At 40.3% G+C, this 25,606-nt stretch overlaps 1 protein-coding gene across 1 annotated transcript in view; it reads left to right on the plus strand.

Moving 5' to 3' along the window:
• CD38 (CD38 molecule) overlaps positions 1-17,455 on the plus strand; it is a 44,845-nt gene extending 27,390 nt beyond the window's left edge. The window contains exons 3-8 of the mRNA XM_012638437.1: positions 320-455; positions 8,678-8,763; positions 12,136-12,209; positions 13,723-13,815; positions 14,159-14,244; positions 17,374-17,455. Of these exons, the coding sequence (XP_012493891.1) occupies positions 320-455; positions 8,678-8,763; positions 12,136-12,209; positions 13,723-13,815; positions 14,159-14,244; positions 17,374-17,399 (501 nt within the window). The 3' untranslated portion in view covers positions 17,400-17,455. The remainder of the gene's footprint in view (positions 1-319; positions 456-8,677; positions 8,764-12,135; positions 12,210-13,722; positions 13,816-14,158; positions 14,245-17,373) is intronic.
• The last annotated feature ends 8,151 nt before the right edge of the window (positions 17,456-25,606 follow it).

Consider the following 25,606-nt stretch of genomic DNA (forward strand, 5'->3'; position numbering starts at 1 on the left):
CTCCAGATGTGGGTTGATCCTATGTTAGTTGTAAGGTTTTGATCAGTGGCTTTCAGACTTTTCTGACTGCAACCCAGAATAATAAATTCCTTTTGCATTGTGACCCAGAACGCATACTCTCTCTTTCTCTCTCTCTGTCCTTTCTCTCATCTCCTGTCACCTGCCCTTCCTCCTTCTCTTCAATCTCTTTCTCCCCTCCTGCCCCGATTCTCTCTCACACACAAAGCAATTCTGTGTCTTTCATTTACAAAAACGTGGATTTATTTTTTTCGACCCACTAAATTGATCTCAATAATAGGTTGTGTTTATTCTTTCCTAGACTATCCTTTGGAGCAAAACAAAAGAGATGGCCCATCAGTACACGCGGGTCCACCGGGATATGTTCACCCTGGAGGACACACTGCTGGGCTACATGGCTGATGGCCTCATGTGGTGTGGAGACTCTGGCACTTCTGGTGAGGGCCCGGGCCCCGAGGGATTGTCCAGGGATGTGCAGGGTGAACAGGTGGGCTCTGCTGGGGGCTCTGAAAGATTAGTGTGGAGGAAGGAGCCACAGACACCCACCCTGATGTCATCTATGTACTTAATGACAAATCAGGCTGATGTAAAGTACTACAGCATTCCCTACACCAATCCCTGTTTTCTTGAAAAATTGACTTCAGAGTTTGGGATTGCCCATGCTCCCTGAGTCCTCCTTTCTGAGTGCTCGTGTAGCTTGCTTCTGAATTCTCAGTGTTTTGCTTTCTGTAAAGGGCATCATTCAGGAACAAAGAATTCTAGGGCAGGAAGAGGTCTCAGAAGGACCTAGGCCAAAGTCTTTGTCCCACAGAACCACCACAGTAGCCGTGGGTTGTGCTTCTCCATCTCAGGCCACTCAGTGGCTTTGCCTTCATTTCTCAGATGTAACCTTTTCCTGTCCAGAAAGACTCAGAACACCTCACTGTGGGAAGGTATTTCCTACTCACAAAACCCTATGGAGCCAGTTTTCACTTCTTTTTTTCTTTCCCTTTTTATTTATGTGGTGGATATTTTTACTTCATATTGTTTTATCCTTATTTTTATTGCTTTTGACTGTTTGTTTTAAAAAGCTTGTCTTATCATAGCTTCTTCATCCCAGGTTTGCATTATTTCAGTTACAAAAAGGAAGCATGCTTATTTGAAAAAATATTTGCATGTTATAGAAATGCATAAAAGTCAAAAGTGAAGGTCACCCTGCATCCTTCTTCTACCCACAACCTCCTCATCACTTCTCAAAGGGTAACTGTTGTCAACAATTTGGGACATGTCCTTCCAGACCTTTTCCCTATGCCTATATAAACATATATATTAAAATGTATGCATACAGTTCTGCAACTTGCTTTATTCACTTAAAATTAATAGGTATAAAGATACTCATATTCTTTTAAAAGGATTTATCATTAACCAATGCTATTAATGGAAATTTAGGTTGTTTTCAGTTTTTGTTGCTATCATAACCACTGTTGCAAGAAACACTTTATATACACACACATGCACGCACACACACACACATCTGCATGCTTGAAGTACTACTGAAAGGTAAATTTCTATAAACGGAATTTCAATGTTAAAGGATAAATTGTTATATGAACTGAAAATGTCATTTAAAAGGTGGTGACAATTTATATCCTTACCAACACTAGATATTAATACTCTAAAATTTTTGGACCCATTTGATAAAGAAAAAAATACTTCAATTTATTTTTAATTTCTTTGATGGTGCGTTTGAGCATATGTATATATATTAATGGTAGATATTTCTATTTCTTCTATAAACAGTTCATATATTTTAACCATCTTTGTTGGGGTATCTATTATTTTCTTATTAATAGAAATTCTTTATAAATTAATAATATTGGACACTTAGAATGCCTATGATCTACATGCTTCATGAGTATTCACTCATGTCATTTTACACAGCCCCATGAGGCCCTATGGTGGTCCCGTTTTACAGATGAGAAGTCTGAGGCCCAGAGTTAAGTAACTTGCCACCTGGTAAGTGGCAGAGCTGAGAACAAACCCAGAAAGACTGACTCGAGAAATTGTGCTCTTAACTGCTATGTTGTTCTGTCTGTTTTCTGGCTGAAGGTGGCACATCTATTTTTTTTTAGTTTGGATTTTTCTTTTTATACTGTTTATAGTCTGCCTTTTGCCACACAGAAATGCAGAAGACCTATCAGTCCTTTTCCTATGGCTCCTGGGTTTGGTATCTTGCTTAAAAAGATTTTCCTTACCCTAAGATTAGGGAAGCATTCTTCTATATTTTTATACACTAATTTTACTTTTATAATATTTAAATTTATATGTAATTGTGAGTCTTCCCTCCCAGAATAAGATATATAAATGTTTCTCCATATTTTTATTTTTGGTTAAGTGTTATAGTTTTTGTTATGTTCCTTTTTAAATTGTTTTCCTTTTTAAATTTCCCTTTTAACAATATAACTTTTTTCTTGGTCAGTCATTTAACATTTTTAGCTTTTAAATTTTTTTACAATAAACTCTTCTCCTTTGGTTTTATTTTTCAACTCACCACTTCAATTTTTTCTTGGAATGAAGTGGAGATAGAGAAAATGAATAATCTATTTTAAAAAATCTATTTACATTTCAGAGTTCTTTATTTTTGCTTTCTTTTAAATTGAATCCTATATATGTAATTTTATTTATCTGCTTTCTTCTTCTTTGTCCTCAATTTTTATTAATTTTCACCTCTTTCTCCCTGTTTTATAGTCTGTCTTTCAAGTTCCTAATTTATATTTATTTATATCTTTTTCATTGTAAATGGACAATTTTTAATAGTATGTGTTTATGGGGTACAAAGTGATGTTATGATTTATGAATGCAATGTGGAATAATTAAATCAAGCTAATTAACATATCCCTCACCTCAAATACTTATTGTTTATAGTGAGAACATTTGAAATTCACTCTTAGAAATTTTGGAATGTACAGCACACTATTATTAACTATATTCACCACACTGTGCAATAAATCTAAAAAAAACCGTCCTTATTCCTCCTATCTAACTGAGATTGGGTACTCTTTGACCATCATCTCTGGTTCCCCCCAACCCTCAGGCGCTTCAACTCATTCTACTCTCTGCTTCTGTGAGTTTGATTGTTTTAGATTCCACATATAAGTGAGAATACACAGTATTTGTCTTTCTGTGCCTATCTTATTTCACTTAATATAATGTCCTCCAGGTTCATCCAGGTTGTCGCAAAAGACATAATTTCCTTCTTTTTAAAGGCTGAATAGTATTTAATTCTATAAAATACTCAGTGATACTATATAATATTATAATGATAAAATACTAAATAATACCATAAAATAGTATTTTTAATAGTGTTTTTTTAATTCCATAGTTTTTAAATTCATTCATCTGTTGATGGGACGCTTAGGTTGATTGCATATCTTGGCTATTGTGAACAGTGCTGTAATGAGCATGGGAGTGCAGACCTCTCTTTGGCAAGCTGATTTCAAATCATCTGGGTAAATACCCAGAAGTGGGAAAGCTGGATCATATGGTAATTTCATTTTTCGTGTTTTGAGGAGTCTCCATAGAATTTTCCCTGATGGCTATACTAATTTAGATGCCCAACAACAGTCCCTTTTTCCACATTCTCACAAACGCTTATCTTTCATCTTTTTGATAATAGCCATTCTGATTGGAACGAGATGATATCTCATTAAGGATTTAATTTGCATTTCCTTATGATTAACAAGGTTGAATATTTTTTCAAATATCTATTGGCCATTTGTATGTCTTCTTTTGAGAAATATCTATTCATATCTATTGCCCACTTTTTAATTGATTTTGTTGTTTTATTGATACTGAGTTGTTTGAGTTTCTTATATATTTTGGATATTAACCCCTTATTGGATATGTGGTTTACATATATTTTCTTCCAATCCTTAGTTTGTCCTTTTACACTGTTAATTGTTTCCTTTGTTGTACAGAAGCTTTTTAGTTTGATGAGTCCTATTTGTCTATTTTTGTTTTGATTGCCTGTGCTTTTGAGGTCAAATGCAAAAAAATCATCGCTCAGGCCAATGTCTTGTAGTTTCCCGCTATGTTTTCTTCTTATAGTTTTACAGTTTCTGGTCTTACATTTAAGTCTTTAATCCATGTTAACTGATTTTTCTATATGGTGTTAGATAATGGTCCAATTGCATTCTTCTTTATGTATCCAATTTTCCCAGCACCATTTTCTCAGTGCGTATTCTTGGCACCTTTGTCAAAAATCAATTGACTGTACATGCATGGGTTTATTTCTGGACTTTCTATTCTGTTCTATTGGTCAATGTCTCTATTTTTTTTTTTTTTTTTGCCAGTGCCATGGTGTTTTAATCACTATAGTTTTGTAGTATAGTTTGGAATTACATAGTGTGATGCCTCCAGTTTTGTTCTTTTTGCTTATAATTGCCTTGGCTAGTCAGTGGTTCCATATAAAGTTTAGAATTTTTTTTTCCTATTTCTATGAAAAATGACACTGAAATTTTTATAGGGATTGCATTGAATCTATAGATCACTTTGGGTAGTATGGGCATTTTAACAATATTTATTCTTCCAACCTGTGAACATAGGATATTTTTCCATTTATTTGTGTTGTCTTCAATTTCTTTTGTCAATGTTTTGATTCTTCTCCAAAATGCACGGAGATGGAAGTCTCCCTGCCTCGCTGCCTAGGAAGGATATATGGGTAGGCTTTTTGGCTGAATGGAGCCACTGTTTGACTTTCTGAGTCAATTAGGTCTAGCCCTAATGCTGCTCTGAAATGAGTGAAGGCAGGCATTTTCCTACCTGGCTGGGCTCTGAGGCTGGACATGGAGACTAGCCATCTAGGGACTCAAGTGAGGTTGAATTCCCAAAGTGGCTTTGAAAGTGACCAGCTCAGCCTTGCAGTCGGGCTGTGAAGTTGGCTGGTATCTCCTATTGGGCACCACAGCTGGTAGGAATACAGAGGTACCACCAAGATCTGTGCACTGATAACTATAACTTCTGCCTCCTTTCTTTATTTCCACCTAACCTGGTGTGATCTAGTCATGGGGCTATCCCCAGTGTCCCCATGAGGTGAGCATGTTGGATTGCTAGGAAAGATGGATGATTGCCTCTGGTTCTCTTTTCCCCTGTAGAAATCATGGACCCAGGAAAATCCTCTCCATCTGGCATTGTGCCAACTTGGGAAGGAGAAGGGGTGGCATGGTCGAAGTGAGACCATTCTTCTTACCCTTGCAACTCAGTTTTCATTCAGTTCTTTGGGCCATATGGTATCTCAAGCCTGTTTCCAAGTATTGAAGCCTTCAAAAACACATTCTGCTTTGTGGATAGCTGCTAGTCGAAATTTCTATGGGGGAGGTGGGGACTAGAGTCTGGAAATTCCTATTCTGCAGTCTTGCTGATGTCACTTCTCTAGGCTATAAGCATTTAGTTATGGAAGCTGAGAAGGCCAAGATCAAGGCACCTGCAGTTTCAGCATCTGGTGAAGCCTCACTCTCTGCTTCCAAAATGGCACCTTGCTTATGCACCCTCACATGGCAGGAGGTGGAAGGACAAAAGGGCATGATTTTTATATCTTAATTTTTTCATATTCTGGCTTAAATTTTTTTACCTGACTTAGTTTTAACTTGTTTATTTGTATTAGTATGAAGTTCTTAATTTACATTATAACCTTCTAATCATTTTTCTTTTGCCTTTTGTACATTCTTTTTTTTTTTTTTTTTTTGAGACAGAGTCTCACTCTTTTGCCTGGGCTAGAGTGCCGTGGCGTCAGCCTAGCTCACAGCAACCTCAGACTCCTGGGCTCAAGCGATCCTACTGCCTCAGCCTCCCGAGTAGCTGGGACTACAGGCATGTGCCACCATGCCGGGCTAATTCTTTCTATATATTTTTAATTGTCCAATTAATTTCTTTCTATTTTTGGTAGAGACGGGATCTCGCTCTTGCTCAGGCTGGTTTCGAACTACTGAGCTCAAACAATCCGCCTGTCTCGGCCTCCCAGAGTGCTAGGATTACAGGCGTGAGCCACCGTGCCCGGCCTGTACATTCTTAATTTAATTTCTCTTGTCAAATTTCCTTCTTTTTCTTTTTACCCCTAGCCTTACATTTTTATTTGATGGTATGTTTGCATATTGGCAGGCAGCAAGGGGAAAGTGTCCTAGTGGGGAGAGAAAAGGTAACAACATGAGATACTTGTCTCCAGATGTGGTTGTGATGATAAAAGAGGTTTTTGTTGATGAAAACCTATAAACTGTAATGCATCTTACGAAATGTATATTTATTTACTGTTTCATCATTAGCAACATTTTTGCCTCCATTGGGGAGATGATTCCTTTTGATTCCATGATAATTATTTATATCTATATGTGGAAATGTTTTTAAATTTTTTGTGGTTTTGGTTTTAAAGCATTTAATTATTATAAAACTCCCAGAATTACTTCATCATCCTAGGATAGGTGTCTGGTCTAGAACTTTCCTTGCCATCATTAGCAGTATTTGATACTCAAGCCCTGTCTGTGGGCTAGAGGTATGTATTCTTTTCCTATGGCTGCCATAACAAATACCACAAATCGGGTGGCTTAGAACAATAGAAATTTATTCTCTCAGTTACGGAGGCTAGCAGTCCAAAATCAAGGTGTCTGCTGGTCCATGCTTTCTCTGAACTCTCTAGGGAAAAATCTTTCCTAGCCTCTTCCAGCGTTTTTGATTGTTGCCAATTATCACTGGTGTTCCTGGGCTTGTAGATGCATTGCTCCAACCTTTGAAGCTGTTATCACTTGGTCATCTTCTCCCTGTGTGTCTTCATGTCATCTTACCTCTGTGCATGTCTGTCTCTGTGTCCAAATTTCCCCTTTTTGTAAGAACAGTAGTTATCTTGGATAAGGGCCCACCCACCCTATTGACCTCATCCTAATTTGATTACATCTACAAAGACCCTATATCCACATAAGGTACCATTCACAGGTACCAGGCATTAGGACGCAATACATCTTTTGGGAGGACAGAATTCAACCCATAAGAAGGTGGAAGTAAAATAGCAGTGTTTCCTTAGGGTAAGCTCTACACATACACAGAGAGAAAACAGGCAGCTGCCACACTCTCTGACTCCTGAGGCACAAGAAAGGGTTCTAGGGCCTCTCTCCATGCACCTTCCCTACCTGCTTGATAATGTAAAGTAGAGGTAGGACATTTCCAGATTCTGCCTCCTCCCTCCCCCACTACCCCTCATTCTTTTTTTTCTTCATGCAGGGACTGGGACCCTAATCCTTTATTAACTATTTCATTCTACATTATATAGTTCTTAGACAGAACCTTGGATCATTTTTTTGCAAGTTTCTGAATTGAAATCGTATGTCTTTAAGATATATGGTGTGATGTTTTGATATACATATACATAGTGAACTGACTGCTACAGTCAAGCGAATTAGCATATCTATCTCTTTACATAGTTACCATTTTTTTTTGTGGTGATCTCCCCTCTTTTTATCCTCCTTATAGCCAGTAAGTTGCCAACCTAATCTATTTGCCTAGTAGTTCATTCTTTCTTTCTCTCCTGTTACCACTGCCTGAGTCCAGCCTGCTAACATACTCTCCTTTTTTGCTGGGACTATTGAAGAATTCTTACTGCTCACTTCTTACCCCTTTGGGTCATCTTGCAATCACAGTGTTCTTCCTAAAATGAAAATATGATTGTATACATCTCCTCCCTAAAACTTAAGTAGCTCTCTTTTGCCACTAGGGTAAAGTCTAAATTCCTTGGTATGACCTGGCCTCTGTCTTTCATATACCTCCTCTTTCATCATTCCCTTCCTCACCCCTTAAGCTCTGGAAGTACTAATCTAAACCTAATAGGCTGTCCCACAACTCTGTGCCTTTGCACATATTCTCTCTGCATGAAGCACCTTTCTTCATCTCATTTGTCTGAGAACTCCTATTCATCCTTCAAAACCAAGTTAACCATCAACTTTCCCTGATGGTGCTGCACAACCTGCCAACCCAAGTTGATTTTTCTTTGGTTTATTTGATTGCATTACATCTCTAAAGGCAGGACTCTCATCTAATTTATCTCTCTATCCCCAAGACCAAACAAATATTTATGCATTGAGGCAGATATCCTTGGGAGAAATGACACAGAAACCATGCATTCATGCTCTGTGTCTATTGTACCTCACTGAAGACCAAGACTGTTATGATAGTGGTGAGTGTAGGAAGACTCTGAGCCCATCTGAGCCTAAAAGTATGGGGACTTATGGAGGTGGGGGAAGGAAACACTCAACAAGAGAGAGCTGTCAGGAAGCAAAGAAGTGGTTGACAAGAGTGACCCCTGAAGGCCTGGTTTTACCTCTAATTCTTCCTGGATTTGAGGATAATGTTGAGGGCTTGTCTCTGTTGGTTGAACTTTTGCTGCTGCTTCCCAGAATGATGACTTAAAACTTATCACTGTGTTCCTATCTGGGGTTTGGAAGGTAAGGTAAGGACTTGGAAGGGATTCAGGGGACACTTAGTTAAATTGGGTCTAAATGTGTCCGTTCTCCACCCTCCATCTTGGCAGTGATGCCACTAGAAAATGGCTCCACTGTGATGGAACAGCCAGGGAAGAGTGGAGGTTATTTATGCTCTCTCTTCTCCACTGCAATAATTTTCTATAAACTATGTATTTTAGAAATGAACTACCGATCTTGCCCACACTGGAAGAAAGACTGCCCCAACAATCCGGTTTCGGTATTCTGGAAAATGGCTTCCCACAGGGTAAGTACCAATAGTGAAATTCTAGAACTTTGGAGACCAAAGAACTTAAGATGTCATCCAGTCAGTGGTTGATTTTAATACTTTTTGGATCACAGACTCTTTTAGGAATGAAAGTGTAGGATAGGATTCTTTCCTGAAAAAAAAGGTTCAGAAGACACACCAGAAGATTTTCACATACAATTTTAGAGCATTCACAAAGGGTCTGTAGGCTCCCGCTGAAGAATCTCTGCTCTTACCCATTCTTTGGCTTTGGCGTGGTTCAATCCTCTGAGCCAAGTGTTGGTCAATCTTAGACTCCTGCAACAGTCTTAATAATCTTCATCTGTAGATAGTATGTGTTAAGTACAGTCCACAGCTCTTCACACAAATTAAAAACTTACCTTGACAAGAACCCTATGAAATAGGTACCTTGAGTACCATGCCCATTTTACAGTTGACAAAATGGAAATGCAAGCATAGAAGTGATGTACTGAATGTACACAATTAGTAAGTGACAGGTCTGGGAGTTTAGCCCAAGTTGTCTGACTCCAGACCCAGAATCTGGGCTGGGAAATCCTCACCACCCCACCTCCCATCTATTCTGACTGCACTCAAAACTGCCCTTGTATTTATTTTTCTTGTAAGTTTTTTCTTTGCAAGTGGGCAATGAAAAACTTCTTTGCAAGTGTGCTAGGAGAAAAAAAAAAAGAGAAAGGAAGGGAGGAAGAAATGCAAGAAAGAACAAGAGGAAGGGAGTAAAAATACACGAATTATAATTTTCCCAAATTAAACTTAGACATCTGAGGAGCTAGGACAAGTGGAAACTTGCACATGTCTTAGTTTATTTGTGCTGCTGTAACAAAATATCTGAGACTGGATAATTTATAAAGAACAGAAATTTATTGTCTCACAATCCTGGAGATTGGGAAGTCCAAGATCAAGGTGCCAGAAGATTTGATGTTTGATGAGGACTGCTCTCTGCTTCCGAGTGCCTTCTTATGTCCTTCATGGCAGAAGGCAGATGGGCAAAAAAGGCCTAGCTTGTTTCCTTGAGCCATTTTATAAGGGTATTAATCCCATTCATGAGGGCAGAGTCCTTATGGCCCAATCATCTCCTAAAGGCTCCATCTCTTAATACTATCACATTGGGTCTTAGGTTCCAACATATGTATTTGGAGAGGTTGGGACACATGCATTCGAACCATAGCAGCATATTTGTGACAGGCCCTGAGGTGTCTTCCTTGTGTCATTCACATCTAGTACTCCCAATCGGTAGTGTGAAGGACAAATCCCCATGTTAAAGGTGAAGAAACTAAGACTCAGAAGTTAAGTGACTCATGCAAGGTCACTGGGCTGAAAAGTAGCATATCTGAGGGCCCAGTCTGGGTCCGCCTGGTTCCAAAGCCAGGCTCTTCAAATTTGTATTTTGAATCTATTTGTAGGTTCTGTATTTTAAATGGCAAGTGTGATCTTCTTTCACTCCCTGTTGGTATCTAAGTAAACCTCCACCTTAAGGGGATTCAGATAAACCCTGGTGTGGCAGAGACAGGGAAATAGCCTGGGAGTTGAATAAGGAGATGAATTTAAATTTGGATGGATTTCCTAATCATTCTGACCTTCAGATTCCTCATTTGTTGAATGGAGATCAAAATGTACCTGTTCCACAAGGCCCCTGTGATGTTTAAGTAAGATACCACTATCCCATTGTGTATCTCAGAATCCATCCATTTAACAGATATTTATTTGTTGAGTATCTGCTGTGTGCAGTGAAAAATCATGGGCCCTGGAGAGTTTTTGTTTGCTTCTGAGAGTAGTCTCTATTTATTTCATTATGATATGTTTAGGGCAGTGCTGTTGCTAAAAACTTTTAAAACCAAGTCACATTTTATATATATCAAGCACCTACTTGTGTTCCCCACTCAGCCCTTGACACTAGGAGGTGCAGGAGATTGCAGGTGCCCTGCCGTTGTGAGCTACCTGCGCCTCTGTATTTGCCGGTCGCTCAAGAACGTATGTAGATGCCCTTCTTTTGCCAGACTGATCCCTTTCTTTTTCTGACAATAAAGGCAGTGTTTCTTGATGGTGTGAATCTCCACCTCCCTTCATTGCTTCCAAATCATGTGACTTTAAGGCAAACTGACCCAATACTTACCTCGTGGGGGCTCTGGAGAGTTATATCTTGCTGGGACCATACTTGGCACCCCGGAAGCAGTGCTGAGTTAGCACTGCGATTAAGAATAACAACTGGGCTCTGCCCCTCTGCTCATCACCCCCAGAGGAAAGATGAGCAGCACTGGATTCAATTCCAATTCCTTAGCGATGTTCCTGTCACCTGCAGAATCCAGTCCAGATTCACGGCCCTCCATGAACTACCTTATCTACCCAACTTCACCATCCACCAACGTTTGCGCCCAGCACACCACTGTTCTCTTAAACCCTAGGCCTTTCCTTTCTCAGCTGCCTCAGCCTTACCTGGTGAAGTCCTGTCCGTCCTTTAGGGCTTGGCTTTCGTGCCTTCCATGACACTTTTCCTGTGCTTTCCCAATCTCTGCCACAGAGTATTAGACTGCTTGCTTCTGCTCTGCCTCCTCCCTCTCTCCTTTTCCTTCTACAGATTTTTACCGGGCACCTGTCCGTGCCATGTACCAGTACAAGGCACCCAGGGCTGCAGAGGCAAGCAGGACGGCCAGGCTCATGGCTCTCCCGGAGCTCTTAGTGCAGAAGGCTAAACAGACGTTAAGCTCATCGTTACAGTGCAATGAAGTTTGATAATGTGAATGGGATACTGTCCGGGTTCAGAGAGAGGGACCTGAGCTAGTCCCAGGGCTTGGGTAGGCCTCCTGGAGGGAGCATATAGATTGCTTTATTTTGTTCATTTTGTTTTCTCCAGGGCTAGCAAAGATTCCTGCTGAAAGTTTGTTGCATGAAGAAATAAAACTCCTTGCTCAAGCATGTTCTTTCCTTTGTTCATTCCGTCAATCCCCCTTTCTCTTTGTGCCTTTCCATACCTCAAGGTCACCTTTTTTCTCCTCAGTTTCCTCTTTTGTGATGTTCCCATTTCCTTTACCCCTGAATCATCCACTCTGTTCCCATTAAATGAAGGGGACTTCTGACTTCTAAACCACCGAATTTAGCAGTCCTGTGAACAACGACACTGAACTTCATTGTTCGAACACTTGCAGATTGGATCAACTGCTTCAAGAACCGTGACATGAAGCATAATCCCTCCAATGGCTTGGAATGAAAATTATATAATCTGACATTCCTGTGCTGGAACCATATAGGATATTCCCTCCTTAACTAACTATTGCTAAGCACTGTTTTGAATGGAACTGCTGGGGCATGGGGATTATATTTTTGTGCTAAAGAATGGCAGCCATTTGTTTTTTTAAGTTTGCAGATGCTGCCTGTGGTGTGGTCTATGTCATACTCAATGGCTCCCTCAGTAACACCTTTGACGAAAACAGGTACTTATTTCTTTGCATCCTATTTTCAAGGGTTATCATAGTCTCCTGTTGGATATTTCACCCCTAAAAAAAAATATGCTTATCATGTTTCAGGTCAGTTCTGAAGATTTGGGCTGAGAAAAGTAAAAATTTTGTATTTTCTGGAGAGGTTTGTCTAAGTCAATGCTTTTGTCTGATTTCTCCTTTGCCTAAAATCCTCTAGCAGTCCTGGTGGCCATTGCCCTGCATCCAGCCCCTGCTCTGGAGTTTTCGAGGCCTGGTGTAATTTTCTCAGCGTTCTCTCGCATTACACTCCACCCTGCCCATTGGCCGCCTTTGTTCACATGGTTCCCCCATGGAACCTGCTTCACCTGCCCCCTTCTGTCTGTTGCCCAGTCCACACCACCCAGGAAGATCTGGCCTGACTCCTCTCTCCTCCATGAAGCATGTGAATCTCAGTTCAGCAATAAAACTATCGTTGGAATATCAGGAACTGCACTGGGCTCCCGGTCTTCGTTATCCTGTGTAGGCATTTTCAGCAATGTGCTGGAGTGGTTAAAAATGAGGATTCCAGAGGTCATTACGTATTACCTGTGTTACCTTAGGCAGGGCATCTAACCTTTGTGATCTCCTGTGTAATGTACCTGAAGTGGTCATGGTAATATGAAGATTAACTGAGACAATGTATGAAAAATGCTGAGCTCTGTGCCTAACAACAGAGGAAGTACTCAATGAGTATCAGCTATCATTCTCTCATTTCATCCTCACCACTGAATCTGGCCATCCCCGTGTCTTCCTTGTCTGACTTCCTTCTAGACTTACAGTTTTTATCACATTGATTGCCTTTTGGCCTTTGTTCTCTAATCTTTCTCTGCCCAAGGCTGCCTGAGAGGAGGGAGCATATATTAATTTGTCCTGGGAACACCAGGTACCCCAGATTAATTTTTCTTCTCTCCTGTTTTGATATTTAATTCCACAAAGAAGCATCTGTCCTTTTGTCTTTTGAGCCCAGCATTTTGGGTGAATGCATTAACATCCCAGAATTTTATAATCTGATGTTAGGGCTCCAACTATTTGCAATAGGAGTGGCAGCTGTCAGAGACTGACAGGGAAAAGTTTAGGAATGTGATTGGGACAGGCCACCAGGGTTCTTTCAAAGCAGTGCTTCTCAAACTTCACTGGGCATGTGACTCACCTGGGGATTGTTCAACTGCAGATTAGTTCAGCAGGTGGTGGTGGGTGAGATTCTGCAACTCTAACTAGATCCCAGGTGTTGCTCATTATGTTGGCCTAAGGACTACTCTTTGAATAGCAAGTATTTAATGAATCAACATCAATGCATAAATTAAGAATCTTATTTCGAGAATCTTGATAATTGAGGGTCACATTGAATGAGAAAGTGTTTATAATGCAAATCGTGAGTCAGTTTCAAAGAGTAGGTTCTAACCAGTAGCGTCCTGCCTACTGGTTTTTAACAGGGGGTATGGATGCTTTAGCTTGGGGTTGATAATGTTCTTTGTCTCTTCTATTTTAGCACTTTTGGAAGTGTGGAAATCATTAATTTGCATCCAGAAAAGGTTCAGGCACTACATGCCTGGGTGATACATGATGTCGGAGGAGTTCCCAGGTAAGTCTCACTACTTTGTACCAAAAGGCTGTTTTATGAATCAGTCCACAAAAGACACACAACCACAAGAATGCACTGGGAACAAACTGGGTCAGGGAATGAATGGGGCCTTTTGCTACATTTAGTCCATCCCAACGACCTCTTAATTTTATCTCTATAATGGGTGTCTAACTGCTTCCCACTGCAGCTCCTCTGCTCACCTGGGAGCTCTTAGAGGTTGGACATCTGCTTCACCTCTTTATGACAGGGACTTGCCCAGGGCCTGCTACGAAAAAGAAACTAAGAGACTCAAGAAATGTTTGTGAGAGCTTGTAATTTTAACACTTTCTTCCTTCTTCCCCAGTGACTCATGCATGACTTCCTCCATAAATAAGCTGAAATCGATTACAAGCCAAAGGAAAATTGCATTTAGGTGCCAGCATAATACAGGTAATTGATTTCTTTCTTGAGGAAAAAAAGGCTGCCTTGCCATCTGTAGGTATTTCCTTCTTCCTTGGTTTCCTCTGAGCTGGGAAGGCTGCGTGAATCTCTGCTGGGCCTTGATGGTGATCTCAGATGGTGACCTATGGTGATCTCTGTCTCTCCTCACCAGCCTAGCCGAGAAGATTTTCCTGGCCAGTGGCCTTCACTTGGCCGCTTTTCCCCCATCTTCCTATTCCTTCCCTACTGGCCTCAAGGAGGACTTGCCTCTGAAGCTGACCCAGACTTTGAGGGCGTATTTCCTGGCTCCCAGTGTGAGTGGCTCAGTCTAGGGCTTATGCGACTGCAAGGTTTCAAGGGAGCAGAAAGAATTGTCTTTTGCTAATACCTTTATCCCAGCTGTAAAATCCTTGTCAGTTGGCACAGTTTTGCATGTGAAGTTTCCTTCGTTAAATCTGGGTGTAGATGCCTAACTTGGTAAGATGCCATATGGTAGTCTACCAAGATTTATCTTTTCTAGATTAAAAAAGTATAAAATCTTTTAAAAAAATTTATTAGTAATCCATGTTTATTGGAGAAAAGTTTAAAATTAAAGATAAGTATATATATTTTTATGTCACCTGTAATTATATTTTCAAAACTGAGACCGCCAACCTCCACTCATTTTTAAGCAGTTATGGCCAATGATGTAGGTAGGGACTTGTTTCTAGAAGCATCTGTGGAGAGTCTCCCATGTGTGATAACTTAGAACAAGACTGATGCGGAAAGGAAAAGCTTTTCAAAGAATGCAGAAGCCAGATTGCTAGAATATTTCTTCTGCCTCCTTCGTGTCACCACTCTCTCCCACCAACCAAAGGCGGGAGGATAGACACAAGGGACTCTCGCCAATGACTCTCATTCCCCAAATGACCTGAATTCCCTGTCGCTCAGCTGGCTTTTATCTGGAAACTGCCAGAAAATCACATAAGCATTCTGCAGCAGTTAGATGGGAAAACAGAACGAAGGATCAACCATGAAAGAAACCTTGCAGACATCTGACCAGTCTAAATTATTAAAGATATTTTGCGTGGAGAAAATAGAATACTAGAAACCTAGGAGAAGATTGGGGAATGAAGATGGTCTTATCTGCAACACTCTTTTATCTTTTCCCTCATATTAAACACTAACCTTTTTCTCATTAATAGTCAGAAGTTCTTTATATTAAATCCCATCAACTACTCTCAGTTGTGCCTACTCCAGGCTCCAGGTGAGCTCATTCATTCTCCGTCTGGAAAGAATATACAGACATAGCTTCCATTTGGACTTGTACAGACAGTGGCCCAGGGGGAAAGCAGGTCACTTATGAGCCAACACTTGTCATTCACAGCATCAGATCATGTGACCTTAAACTTGGGGATCAAATTTGAAATCACTGTTTATTTTCTCCAACCATATTCAATATGACTCTCTGAATTACTGCACTCACAGGGCTCCGTGATGTATCTAAGAGCTGCATGATTTTGAAGGATAGCTATTTTTCTCTAGGGGAGCCCAAAGTGAATGTCATGAATATAGACATAGACTCTAGTTTAAGTCTCTCCATTCCAAACATACCTTCTGATCTTAGCAAACTTCTGTCTGTTTTGGCGTGATTATTTAATAAGCAAACAGAAGTGTAATTACATTTATATGGCTTAGGCTTCCTAATGATTCTAATGTTACCCTCTCAATAAATCCCACTACTCAGAGACAAATGCTATTAACATGTATGTCCCTCAAGACTTTTCCTTTTTTTTCATATACCCACTCACAGGCCTGATAAAATGTATACAGAATTTCCTAGCATATGTTTTAACCAGTGAAAGGAACAGAAGGTAACAATACTTGTTTGGATTACCATAAAAATAGCAAATGGTCAGCATGTTTTGGCAGGTTAGTGCCTCCTATTGGCATGGAAAAAAACCTCTGAAGTGTGCTTTAATTCCCCGTTGCTTCAAAATACACTCTGTCTCTATACTTCAAAATGTTATCCAACATATGCAAGCTGTGTCCATTTTATTGGAACATTGGATACGAATGTTTACATATATATGGAGAGATATCATCTTAACAGCATAATTGCTGCTTCTTTTCCAAAACTGAATCTCCAATTAGAAATTATCATTAAGAAACATATTCATATTCTCCTCATTTAATATAAAGCAATGGTAGCTTCAAAAATCTTAAACAGTCTTAGAAAGATTCCTTTTTTATAGTGGTATTTCCTTAAAGGAGAAGATCTTTTTCTTCCCTAGAACATATTCATGTGGGGGACCCCAGGTTACCATATTGGTGAGGATCGTGTGATCCTGTACTTAGAGCCGCTGCACCTGCTGGTCATGACAGTTGGCTAGAGATGAGCCTGAGATGACCCCTCACAAGGGTCATCTGACATCGCTCCCCTCCAGAGCCCAGGGGTGCTGGCAGCTTGTTCTGAGGGTCTCTCTCTTGCTCGACTCACATTTAGCAAGACCAGATTTAGCCGCAGTTTAATGAACAACTCTCCCTGCCACCCCCACCCCAACATGTGCCAGCCACTCCGCTGGATCCTGTTGCTTTGTTATCTCATTTTTATCAAAATAATAGTCAGTCACCTGTTAGATACTTATCTAAGGTTTGTTCTGTGCAAAGGAAGTGTAGTCCTCTTGCTGAGGCCTCTAGCCTTCTCCCAGAGCGTCTATGACCCCTGTACTACCTCTGACCCTTTGGTCCAACCTTCCCTCAGGAAGCTTCTGAAGAGAGAAAGGCAGATTATCTGCACAAGCTCTGGGGGTGCCTGGTCTTGGTTGCTGCTTCTGGTGTTTTTTGACCATCAGCTGACACTGATAGCACGTATCTGTGACGTGTTAGAGCCAGACATTTGTTCTCACCTCCACATGTTACCATCAAAAACCCCTCTCAGTATTTATTTCTATGGCTTTAGAAGAAAAATGAAACTAAATTGGGCCCCACTTCAAGTCATTCCCTCCTGGACTAGGTCTTTCTCCGTGTCGTCCCTGAGGAGAAGTGTTTACGTCGATGCTAAGTGGTCCGTGCATAATTCCATTGCTTTCATTAGTGAATTGAACCACAAGTGTATCATATGGCCTTTTCATCTCCTTTTTCGTTTTCTTGTTACAGGCCTGCCCCATTCATTAAGGATGTGACGAATCCTGAGTGTTCACCTTGCAGCTCTATGATCCGAGCCAACTGTCATGGTTGTTTCCGCTTCTTGACCCCTTGCAGTATCCGTCAACACGCGCGACTCAGCAGACTCACTGGTGGGGAGCCGAAGATTCGGGAGGGCCCTCTGTCATACTGTCAGCACTAGAGATGGAATCCTTTTCCTACAAAGCCTTAAAATAACTTATGCTATCAGCATAGCTTTTATTGTGATCTGCTAATATTTAAGAAAAAATTATTGTATAAAATTAGAATGAAAATTTCATGTCATTTCATTTTAATTTTCATGTGACTTTTAATGTTGTTTTTATGCTGGTAATATCCTTTCTATTGAAAAATGACCACACAGACCCTCTCATGTTAGAACAGGCAAGTAAAAAAAATGCAAATGCCCAGGCTTTTCAGAAAACATTACATTTCTAAATGAATGACTTTGTCTCATGATGTATTTTTGTACCCTTCCTATACAGATAGTCACATTGCAAACTCCATGGCCATGGGACATGTCAGGGAAAAGTATTCCATAGGATATAAGTTACTCATGTACTTGGTGCTATACCTCTAACCTTTTCAACAGTACTGTGAGGTTGGTATTATTATCTTCCATTTTTTATACAATAAAATGGGAGCTCAGAGGGGTTATATAATTTGCCTAGAAGTCATACATTTAGTATCAAGGTAGAGGCTCGATTTCAACTCAGCTCTGTCCAGCTCCAAAGTACATGTGCTCTCTCCAGGCCTATAATACCAATCTGACAGTAGCTTATGTTCTCTTCCAACAAATACATGTTGGATTAACTTGAATACAATGGAACCTGGAATGTGACTTTTCTGGATGGCTTCAAAACAGATGCACTGTTTTTCTCCTCCTCCTCTTTTCTCTCCTTCTCATTATATAGTGTCTTATATATGTAACATGCAGTTAAAATGTATTTGTTCCTGATATTGACAATTTATGTTTTCTCCTTTTTTTTCTTAGATTATTCCGGTTTGGGGTTGATCAATTTTATTACTTTTTTCTTCTTTTTTTTCTTTGAGACAGTCTCACTGTCACCTGGGCTAGAGTGCCATGGCGTCAGCCTAGCTCACGGCAACCTCAAACTCCTGGGCTCAAGCAATCCTGCTGCCTCAGCTTCCCAAGTAGCTGGGACTATGGGCATATGCCACTGCACCCAGCTAATTTTTTTTTCTATGTTTAGCCACCCAGCTAATTTTTCTATTTTTAGTAGAGACAGGGTCTTGCTCTTGCTCAGGCTGGTCTCGAACTCCTGACCTCAAGCGATCCTCCCTCCTCAGCCTCCCAGAATGCTAGGATTATAGGCATGAGCCACCACACCAGGCCACTTTTATTACTTTTTCAAAGAACTAACCTTTGGTGTTGAAGATTTGTTCTTTCTATTTAATTGGTTTTTGCTCTTCTCTTTATTACTATTATAGAAATAGAAATTCTTTCTAATTTCTTTTGATGTATTTACTTAACTTCTCAAGATGAAAGTTTAGATCGTTGATTTTTTAGGCTGTTTTCTTTTTTTATACATACATTTTAGTACTATAAATTTTCCTCTGAGCCCTGCTTTAGCTGCAGCTCCTGAGTTTTGATATGTGTCTTTTCATTATAATTCAGTTAAAAATATTTTAAATTTTCATTGTTATTTTGAAATGTGTTGCTTAATTTTCAACATCCGGACATTGTTTAATTTTTAAAAAACATATGTGTTGAATAAAGAATTAATAAACTAACTTGAGGCTTCTTCAGGGAATTTGCTTAATTTGTTGAAAATGGCATAAATTCAGAGTCAGGCATTTCTGGATTCATATTTTGGCATCACTCTGTGATCTTGAAGAAAATACCTAAACTTTCTGAACTTCAGCTTTTTTTCCATCCAAATAAAGATTATAAACTTACCCCCATTAAAATGTGCTGAGTACTGAAGAAGGCAAGAAAAATTGAATCTAGCGCAGAGCTTTGTATGTAAGCAAGCACTCGGCCAACGTTGGTTCCTTTCTGCCTTCCGTGGTTGATGATCCAGTTTCCTGCAGAAGCTCTGCAGCCATAGCCACTGCGATCAGTCCCAGGATTCTTCACCAGCCCCCTCCTCACTTAGGCATGTCTTCATGGGAATTTACTCTTGGCTGGACATGAGGATGGGTGTTTGGGATTAGTTCTAATTGAGATTCAGACTTGCCTCAATTAGCTCCATCTGCAGAATGTCTTCAGAAACAGGTCACTGCAATCTACTGGGTGTCCTGGTTGTTTTCCTCTCAAGACTCTTTCACCTTATGGTCAAGCTCAGTCATTGATTTCTGGATTCACTAATGTCCTTGCTCACCAGGATACCCCTTGAAGTGGCTGCCTGTGCCGGAAAAGTTTGTTCTTCACGTCCCCTTCCAAACTTGAAATGGATATATTAGAAATCAGTTTGAGAGACTTCTCCCAAGAAGACTCATTTGAGTGTTCAAGTTCAGAGCCAGTGGAGACCTTAGGACAGGGTGGTCCCAAGGTTTTCATACCATGTTGTAGTGGCCCCAGGGAGCCATAGAGGGGTCAGGGGCTGGGGTCCTTGTATGTTTTCATTACCATGATGCCCCATCCCTGCCTCCTTTCTCTCTGTAGTTCCAACTTTGGGTATCTTTTCCATTGACTGTGCAGCTATTTCTAGCCCTAAGGAATTTCTGATTTACATATATAAATTTCTGACACCCTGCCATATTCCTTTTCTTATAAGTGACTTCTCTTCTGGATTATTGATTACTCATAAATCTCATGTTTTACTCATAAATCTGCTACTCCCCTTTTTCCCACTCTGTTGTTGTTTGCTCTACAAAATTTTCTTACCATCCCAACTTTCACCCACCACCGTACTTACCCAAAGGCTGTGAGAATGACCTAGGCCCTAATGCCCTCTTTCTAACTTCCTAAGGCTCACGATTTTCCTGGTTGTAATGGCTCTTGACCTTATAATGTTGGAAGCACACTTTCAAATAAAGTTCTGAGATTTTAGGCTGAATACTTGAAAGGACACACACATACACATATGTAAGTGCATATATGTATGTGTGGATATATGTAGACAGTCATACATCACTTAGTGATGGGGATACATTCTGAGAAATGCATCGTTAGGCAATTTCATCATTGGGTGAACATCACAGAGTGTACTTATACAAAGCTAGATGATGTAGTCTACTACACACCTAGGCTATATGGTATAGACTATTCCTCCTAGGCTATGAACCTATATAGCATGTTACTGTACTGAATACTGTAGGCAACTATAACACAATGGTATTTTTGTATCTACACATATCTTAAGGTACAAAAGGTACAGTAAAAATACGATATTATAATCTTATGATACGACCACTGTCATATATGCAGTCTATCTTGATCAAAATCTGTCATGTGGCACATGACTGTATATATGCTTTTCTGTTACAAAAACAGTGTCTCTCAATCCACAATATATACAGCATTCAGTGGGTCTTTCTGTAGCCCTCAGTCACAGTTTGTGTCGACCTGTTTAGTTTTGTATCCGTATCTCTTTGGCAGACAATGCCATCAAATATTTTGGCATAACACATTGTTTCTTTTGCTTTGTCTTGGCAGCTTTTGTGCCTTTCTTAGCTCTTGTTTGAAACCAGCTAAACCCATGTCTGCACACTCTTGATGCAAAGGACACAAAGCAGCAGCATCAACTAACTTCTTGGTGTCCCATTCCTCCTTAAAATAATTCCTAAGTCTGTAACTGACATTTCTCAGGAAGTTTCCATGCTGCACAGAAGAACTCTGTTTTTGTGAGTTTTTAAAAGGCAAATAGTTATATGCACTGGATCCTTTTTATGTATGAGAAATGAAAATTGTGTAAAGTAAAATGTTAAAGTACACTTACAGTGCTAACTTCAAAAGACATTTTACAAACAAAGTGTTAGCCTAGACAATCTCCAGTTTGTAAAAAAGTAATGAAGCAATTAATTTACTTACACTACTAGTAGTCATCATTGTAATACATTTTTTAAATAATCCATCAACAACTCAGCAGCTGGGTGCTGCCTTGAGAGGCAGTGGTTAGCTGGGCCTCATACACACACATAAAGCACAGCAGGCTTTGAACTACTCCCTCACGGGGCGTTTATCCTTGATCTTGATTCCATAGGTACATGTTGCCATTCTTATTCTCTGATCAGAATGCAAGTAGCGCAAGGTAGTGAAAACCACGGAATTAAGAGGCAGGTGACCCACTGGGCAAGTGCATTAAACTCTGTGAATCTCTAGTTTGCAACATATTTGTAACAAACAAAAATGAATTACACAAACAATAAAAGTGTAATAGAGGACTTTGTGGAATCATTCTTTTAAAAACAGTTGTCTCTGGGCTTGGAGGAAGAATTAAGGGACATGTTAAGTGAGTGATACATTGCCAAAGACAACGGGACCTCCCACCCTCACCCCCGCATTGAGTGAGTTAGGCAGCTGGGGAGAAGGTGGATTTTCTTCTTTGGTGTGGCTCGTGGGTGAGGGAGGTGGGAATAGATCCCAGGAAGAGTCTGATGCTGTGGTCTGTGAAGACTTGAAAGTCCTCACTCCTCTTTATCCTTTGATACATCAAAGAAGAAAGAGTGTTGTTTGCTTTCCAGTAAGAGTTTCAAGTTTGAAAATCGCATAATGATACATCTTTGTTCTCTATTAAGAGAACTCACCTTGAGACCTCCCAGGATCTAATGTAATGGCCTAGCAAAATGTGTGGTTCTTAGTTAGTGGCATAGATGTGAAACAACACTTAAAGATCTGTTGCAGAATGTAGACCTGCAGAGAAGAGAAAACTAACATTTATTGTACCAGACACTTCACATATTATATCAGCCAGTAATCTCAGCTGTGACAACAGAATGCAACTCTGCCTTAAAATAAATTTTCTAAAGAGCACCGGGAGCTTATAGATTCTCTAGGAGGGCAAGAAAATAGTTTGGAAGCCACCTAACCCAGAACAACACCCCAAATTACTCCACTGACTGGTCACCGCTTGCCCTGGGAACACTTGGCCATCACTTTGTCACTGCCAGACACAGCCATGGCAGTTTCTGGGAATAGAAGTGACCAAAGTGGATGGTAGGTGGTGCACGGTTCCTGCTTGCATGCCTTGCCAGCCTCAGGTTCATGGTTGCACAGATCTGTCTGATGTGTAGGATCTGGTACAGGTAAAATGATTAGAACAGAGCTCAGTTTCTCTGTCTATACAACGGGAGTGATAACAGTGCCTACCTTTTAGGTTGGTTTGAGCATTAAGCAAAATGATATTTGCAAAATTCTTAGAATAATATTTAACACATATGAAGAGCTCCATCAGTGTTAGTTGTTAAAATTAAAACAAAATGTTGGATCCTGTTTTTATTCTGGAGGAAATTCCTTGACAAGCCTACCTCGTTTAGAAGCTGAGGCCCTGAGATCATGAGGGCAGTGGAGAAGAGGGCAGGGAATGGCCCTCGAGCCAATCTGCGGGATCAGGCACAATGTCTCACAAGCTATTTAAGATAGGAAAATTCTAGGCCTTGGTTATGATGTTACCCAACTTGAGGCCTGACATCTGATTCTGCTGGCAAACATATCTTGCATTTTGTTGTGAGGCTGTCATATATCTTTGAATTTTTAAAGTATTCAATGTCACATCAGGGAGATTTATAAGATAAGCTATGGATTTTTTTTTTTTTTGAGACAGAGTCTTGCTTTGTTGCCCGGGCTAGAGTGCCGCAGCGTCAGCCTAGCTCACAGCAACCTCAGACTCCTGGGCTCAAGCGATCCTTCTGCCTCAGCCTCCCGATAGCTGGGACTACAGGCATGCGCCACCATGCCCGGCTAATTTTTATGTATATATTTAGTTGTCCACTTAATTTCTTTCTACTTTTAGTAGAGACGGGGTCTCGCTCTTGCTCAGGCTGGTCTAGAACTCCTGACCTCAAACAATCCACCCGCCTCGGCCTCCCAGAGTGCTAGGATCACAGGTGTGAGCCACCGCACCCGGCCAAGCTATGGATGTTTAAATTCATTTCCAGAAAACCGTGCTTTTGAGTTACAACACGGATGTCACTTGATTTTCAAGAAAGTCAGGAGAATCAAGGCCAAGTTTCAACTTGTGAAAGGGATCTGGGCTTTTCCGTTTTCTGAGTCATTAAAGGCCCTGACCTGGGTGCATACCAGTCATTAAAGACACAGGACCCAGCAGCTGGTTACTGGATCTGCTGCAAATATTAGGAATTGGTGTAGAAGAGAAATTGGTCAGTTTTTCTGTATGCGTGCTCTGCTTTTGTTTCATTTCTTTGCTGAAGACTAATGATTGGTTTTTTAGCAAATGCAAGTGGATAAAAACGCAGGAAATGAGAGGACAGTTGCTGAGTGGGTGAACCAAGCAGATGGGGGTGGGATATCAGAAAATCCTGGAAAGTTTAAAATGTCAAAAAAAGGAAAACTCTTACCCTATTTTTTCAAATCCAGGAAGCTAATTCATTTCACATTAATCACATTTCGAAAATTGGGAGAATCTTAAAATTGATGTTTATTTTCTGTGTTTCTTTTTCTTCTGAAAGCAGCTATTTATTGATGGCACCTGTAACCATTAATGGTCATTTATGGTAGAAGAAATATGTCATTATAAATTCTGATATCCTTCTGCTTCCCACTTGTATCCAAGTTAAGAAAAGTTCAGTGGTTATTAAAGTCCATCACCTTCACATGAAGGAAAAACAAAACTTACATGGCTTGGTAAAAGAAAATAATATAGCAGGTAGTAATCAGCTTTAGGAGAGAAGCCATGTTGGGGCCATGAATTTGCACCAGGCTTACAGATCACAAGAACGTTTTTCACTTGGTCCTTCTGTGTCTCCTGGGTGGTGATGTGTGACATAGGTTAAATCCATTACCTGTTTGCAGCGTTGACTTCCCCTACTTGAAGACGGCTCACCCGAAATCTGTAAGCTCTCTGAATAAGATGTTTATCTATAGCACCTGCCTCTCCCAAACATGACTTTCCTGGATGACTCAGAAATTTCCTTAATGGCGAATGGAAATGTAAACTTTGAAAACTTAGCAATTAATGTAAGATTTCCCTGTTCGGTCATTCTGAGTTAAAAGTATGTGGCACAGCAATGTCAGAGTGCGTGCTCAAAACACACTAGCTCCCTTTCCTTCTTCAAATCCAGCCGCATTCACTGTCTTCTACAAGTTATGAAACCTCTCAAGGAAATGTGTCTTTTCATATAGTCCAACTCGGGGCCTTGAAGAATAAAAAAATAATGGTATTATTAATAATAATAATTGCAACAAGAACAGATATTTGTTGAATGCCAGATGCCAGGTCCTGGGCCAACCACTTTGATATACTCATTATGTCCCTTAATCATCACCATACTCCTGTGAGGTGGCTGCCATTATGATTCCCTTTTAAAAGGGACCAAAGGAGAAACAAGGCTTAGACAGATTAAAGAAGGTGCCCAAGGACATGAATGTGAACTTCTGGTGCTTTGAATTGAATCTGGAGAGTCCGTTTCCAGATCCTAATTCTTAATCACAGAAGAGTCGATAAATAAAAGCCAATGAATGTGTGTGTGGCACTTTATAGTCGCCAACAGGCTTTTATGTGCAAGGTGTCATTCGGTTCCCAGAAGCACTCTGTGACTAGAATGAGTGTTTCCATTTTATGGATGAGAAACAAGAGGCCCAGTGATGTAGAACAACCTGCCTAAGGTCACGCAGATAGTAAACAAAGTCTAGATCTCAAACATGAGTCTTCCCATGTTTAGTCAAGGGAGATTTCCCAGCCAGCAATAATCCGAGCTTCAGATGCCTCACCTGTAAGTTGAGGACAGTACTTACCTATTTACTTACCTGACAAATATAATACTTATATCCCAGAGCATGGGGTAGGCACTAAAAACAAAAAGTCCTACAAGTCAATGCAAGCTTGCAAAAGATCATGTTCAACTGTCATCTGAAGTTCTCAGAGCTGAAATCTGTTTGGAAGGAGAAGGTACAAGACCTTCCTGAGAGGTAAATGCCTCCAGCCATGTTCTCTAGAGGTCAGGGTCGTTGTAGGCTCAGACGTCTAGACAGGAAGAGAAAGCCAGGGGTAGGAGTGGTGGGAGAAAATGGTGAGGACTCTGGACCTAGCTTTAAATCCAGGCTCTGGAATTTTCTTAATAG

This window comes from Propithecus coquereli, unplaced genomic scaffold (assembly GCF_000956105.1).
Source record: "Propithecus coquereli isolate 6110/MARCELLA unplaced genomic scaffold, Pcoq_1.0 Scaffold13, whole genome shotgun sequence".
Taxonomy (NCBI): domain Eukaryota; kingdom Metazoa; phylum Chordata; class Mammalia; order Primates; family Indriidae; genus Propithecus; species Propithecus coquereli.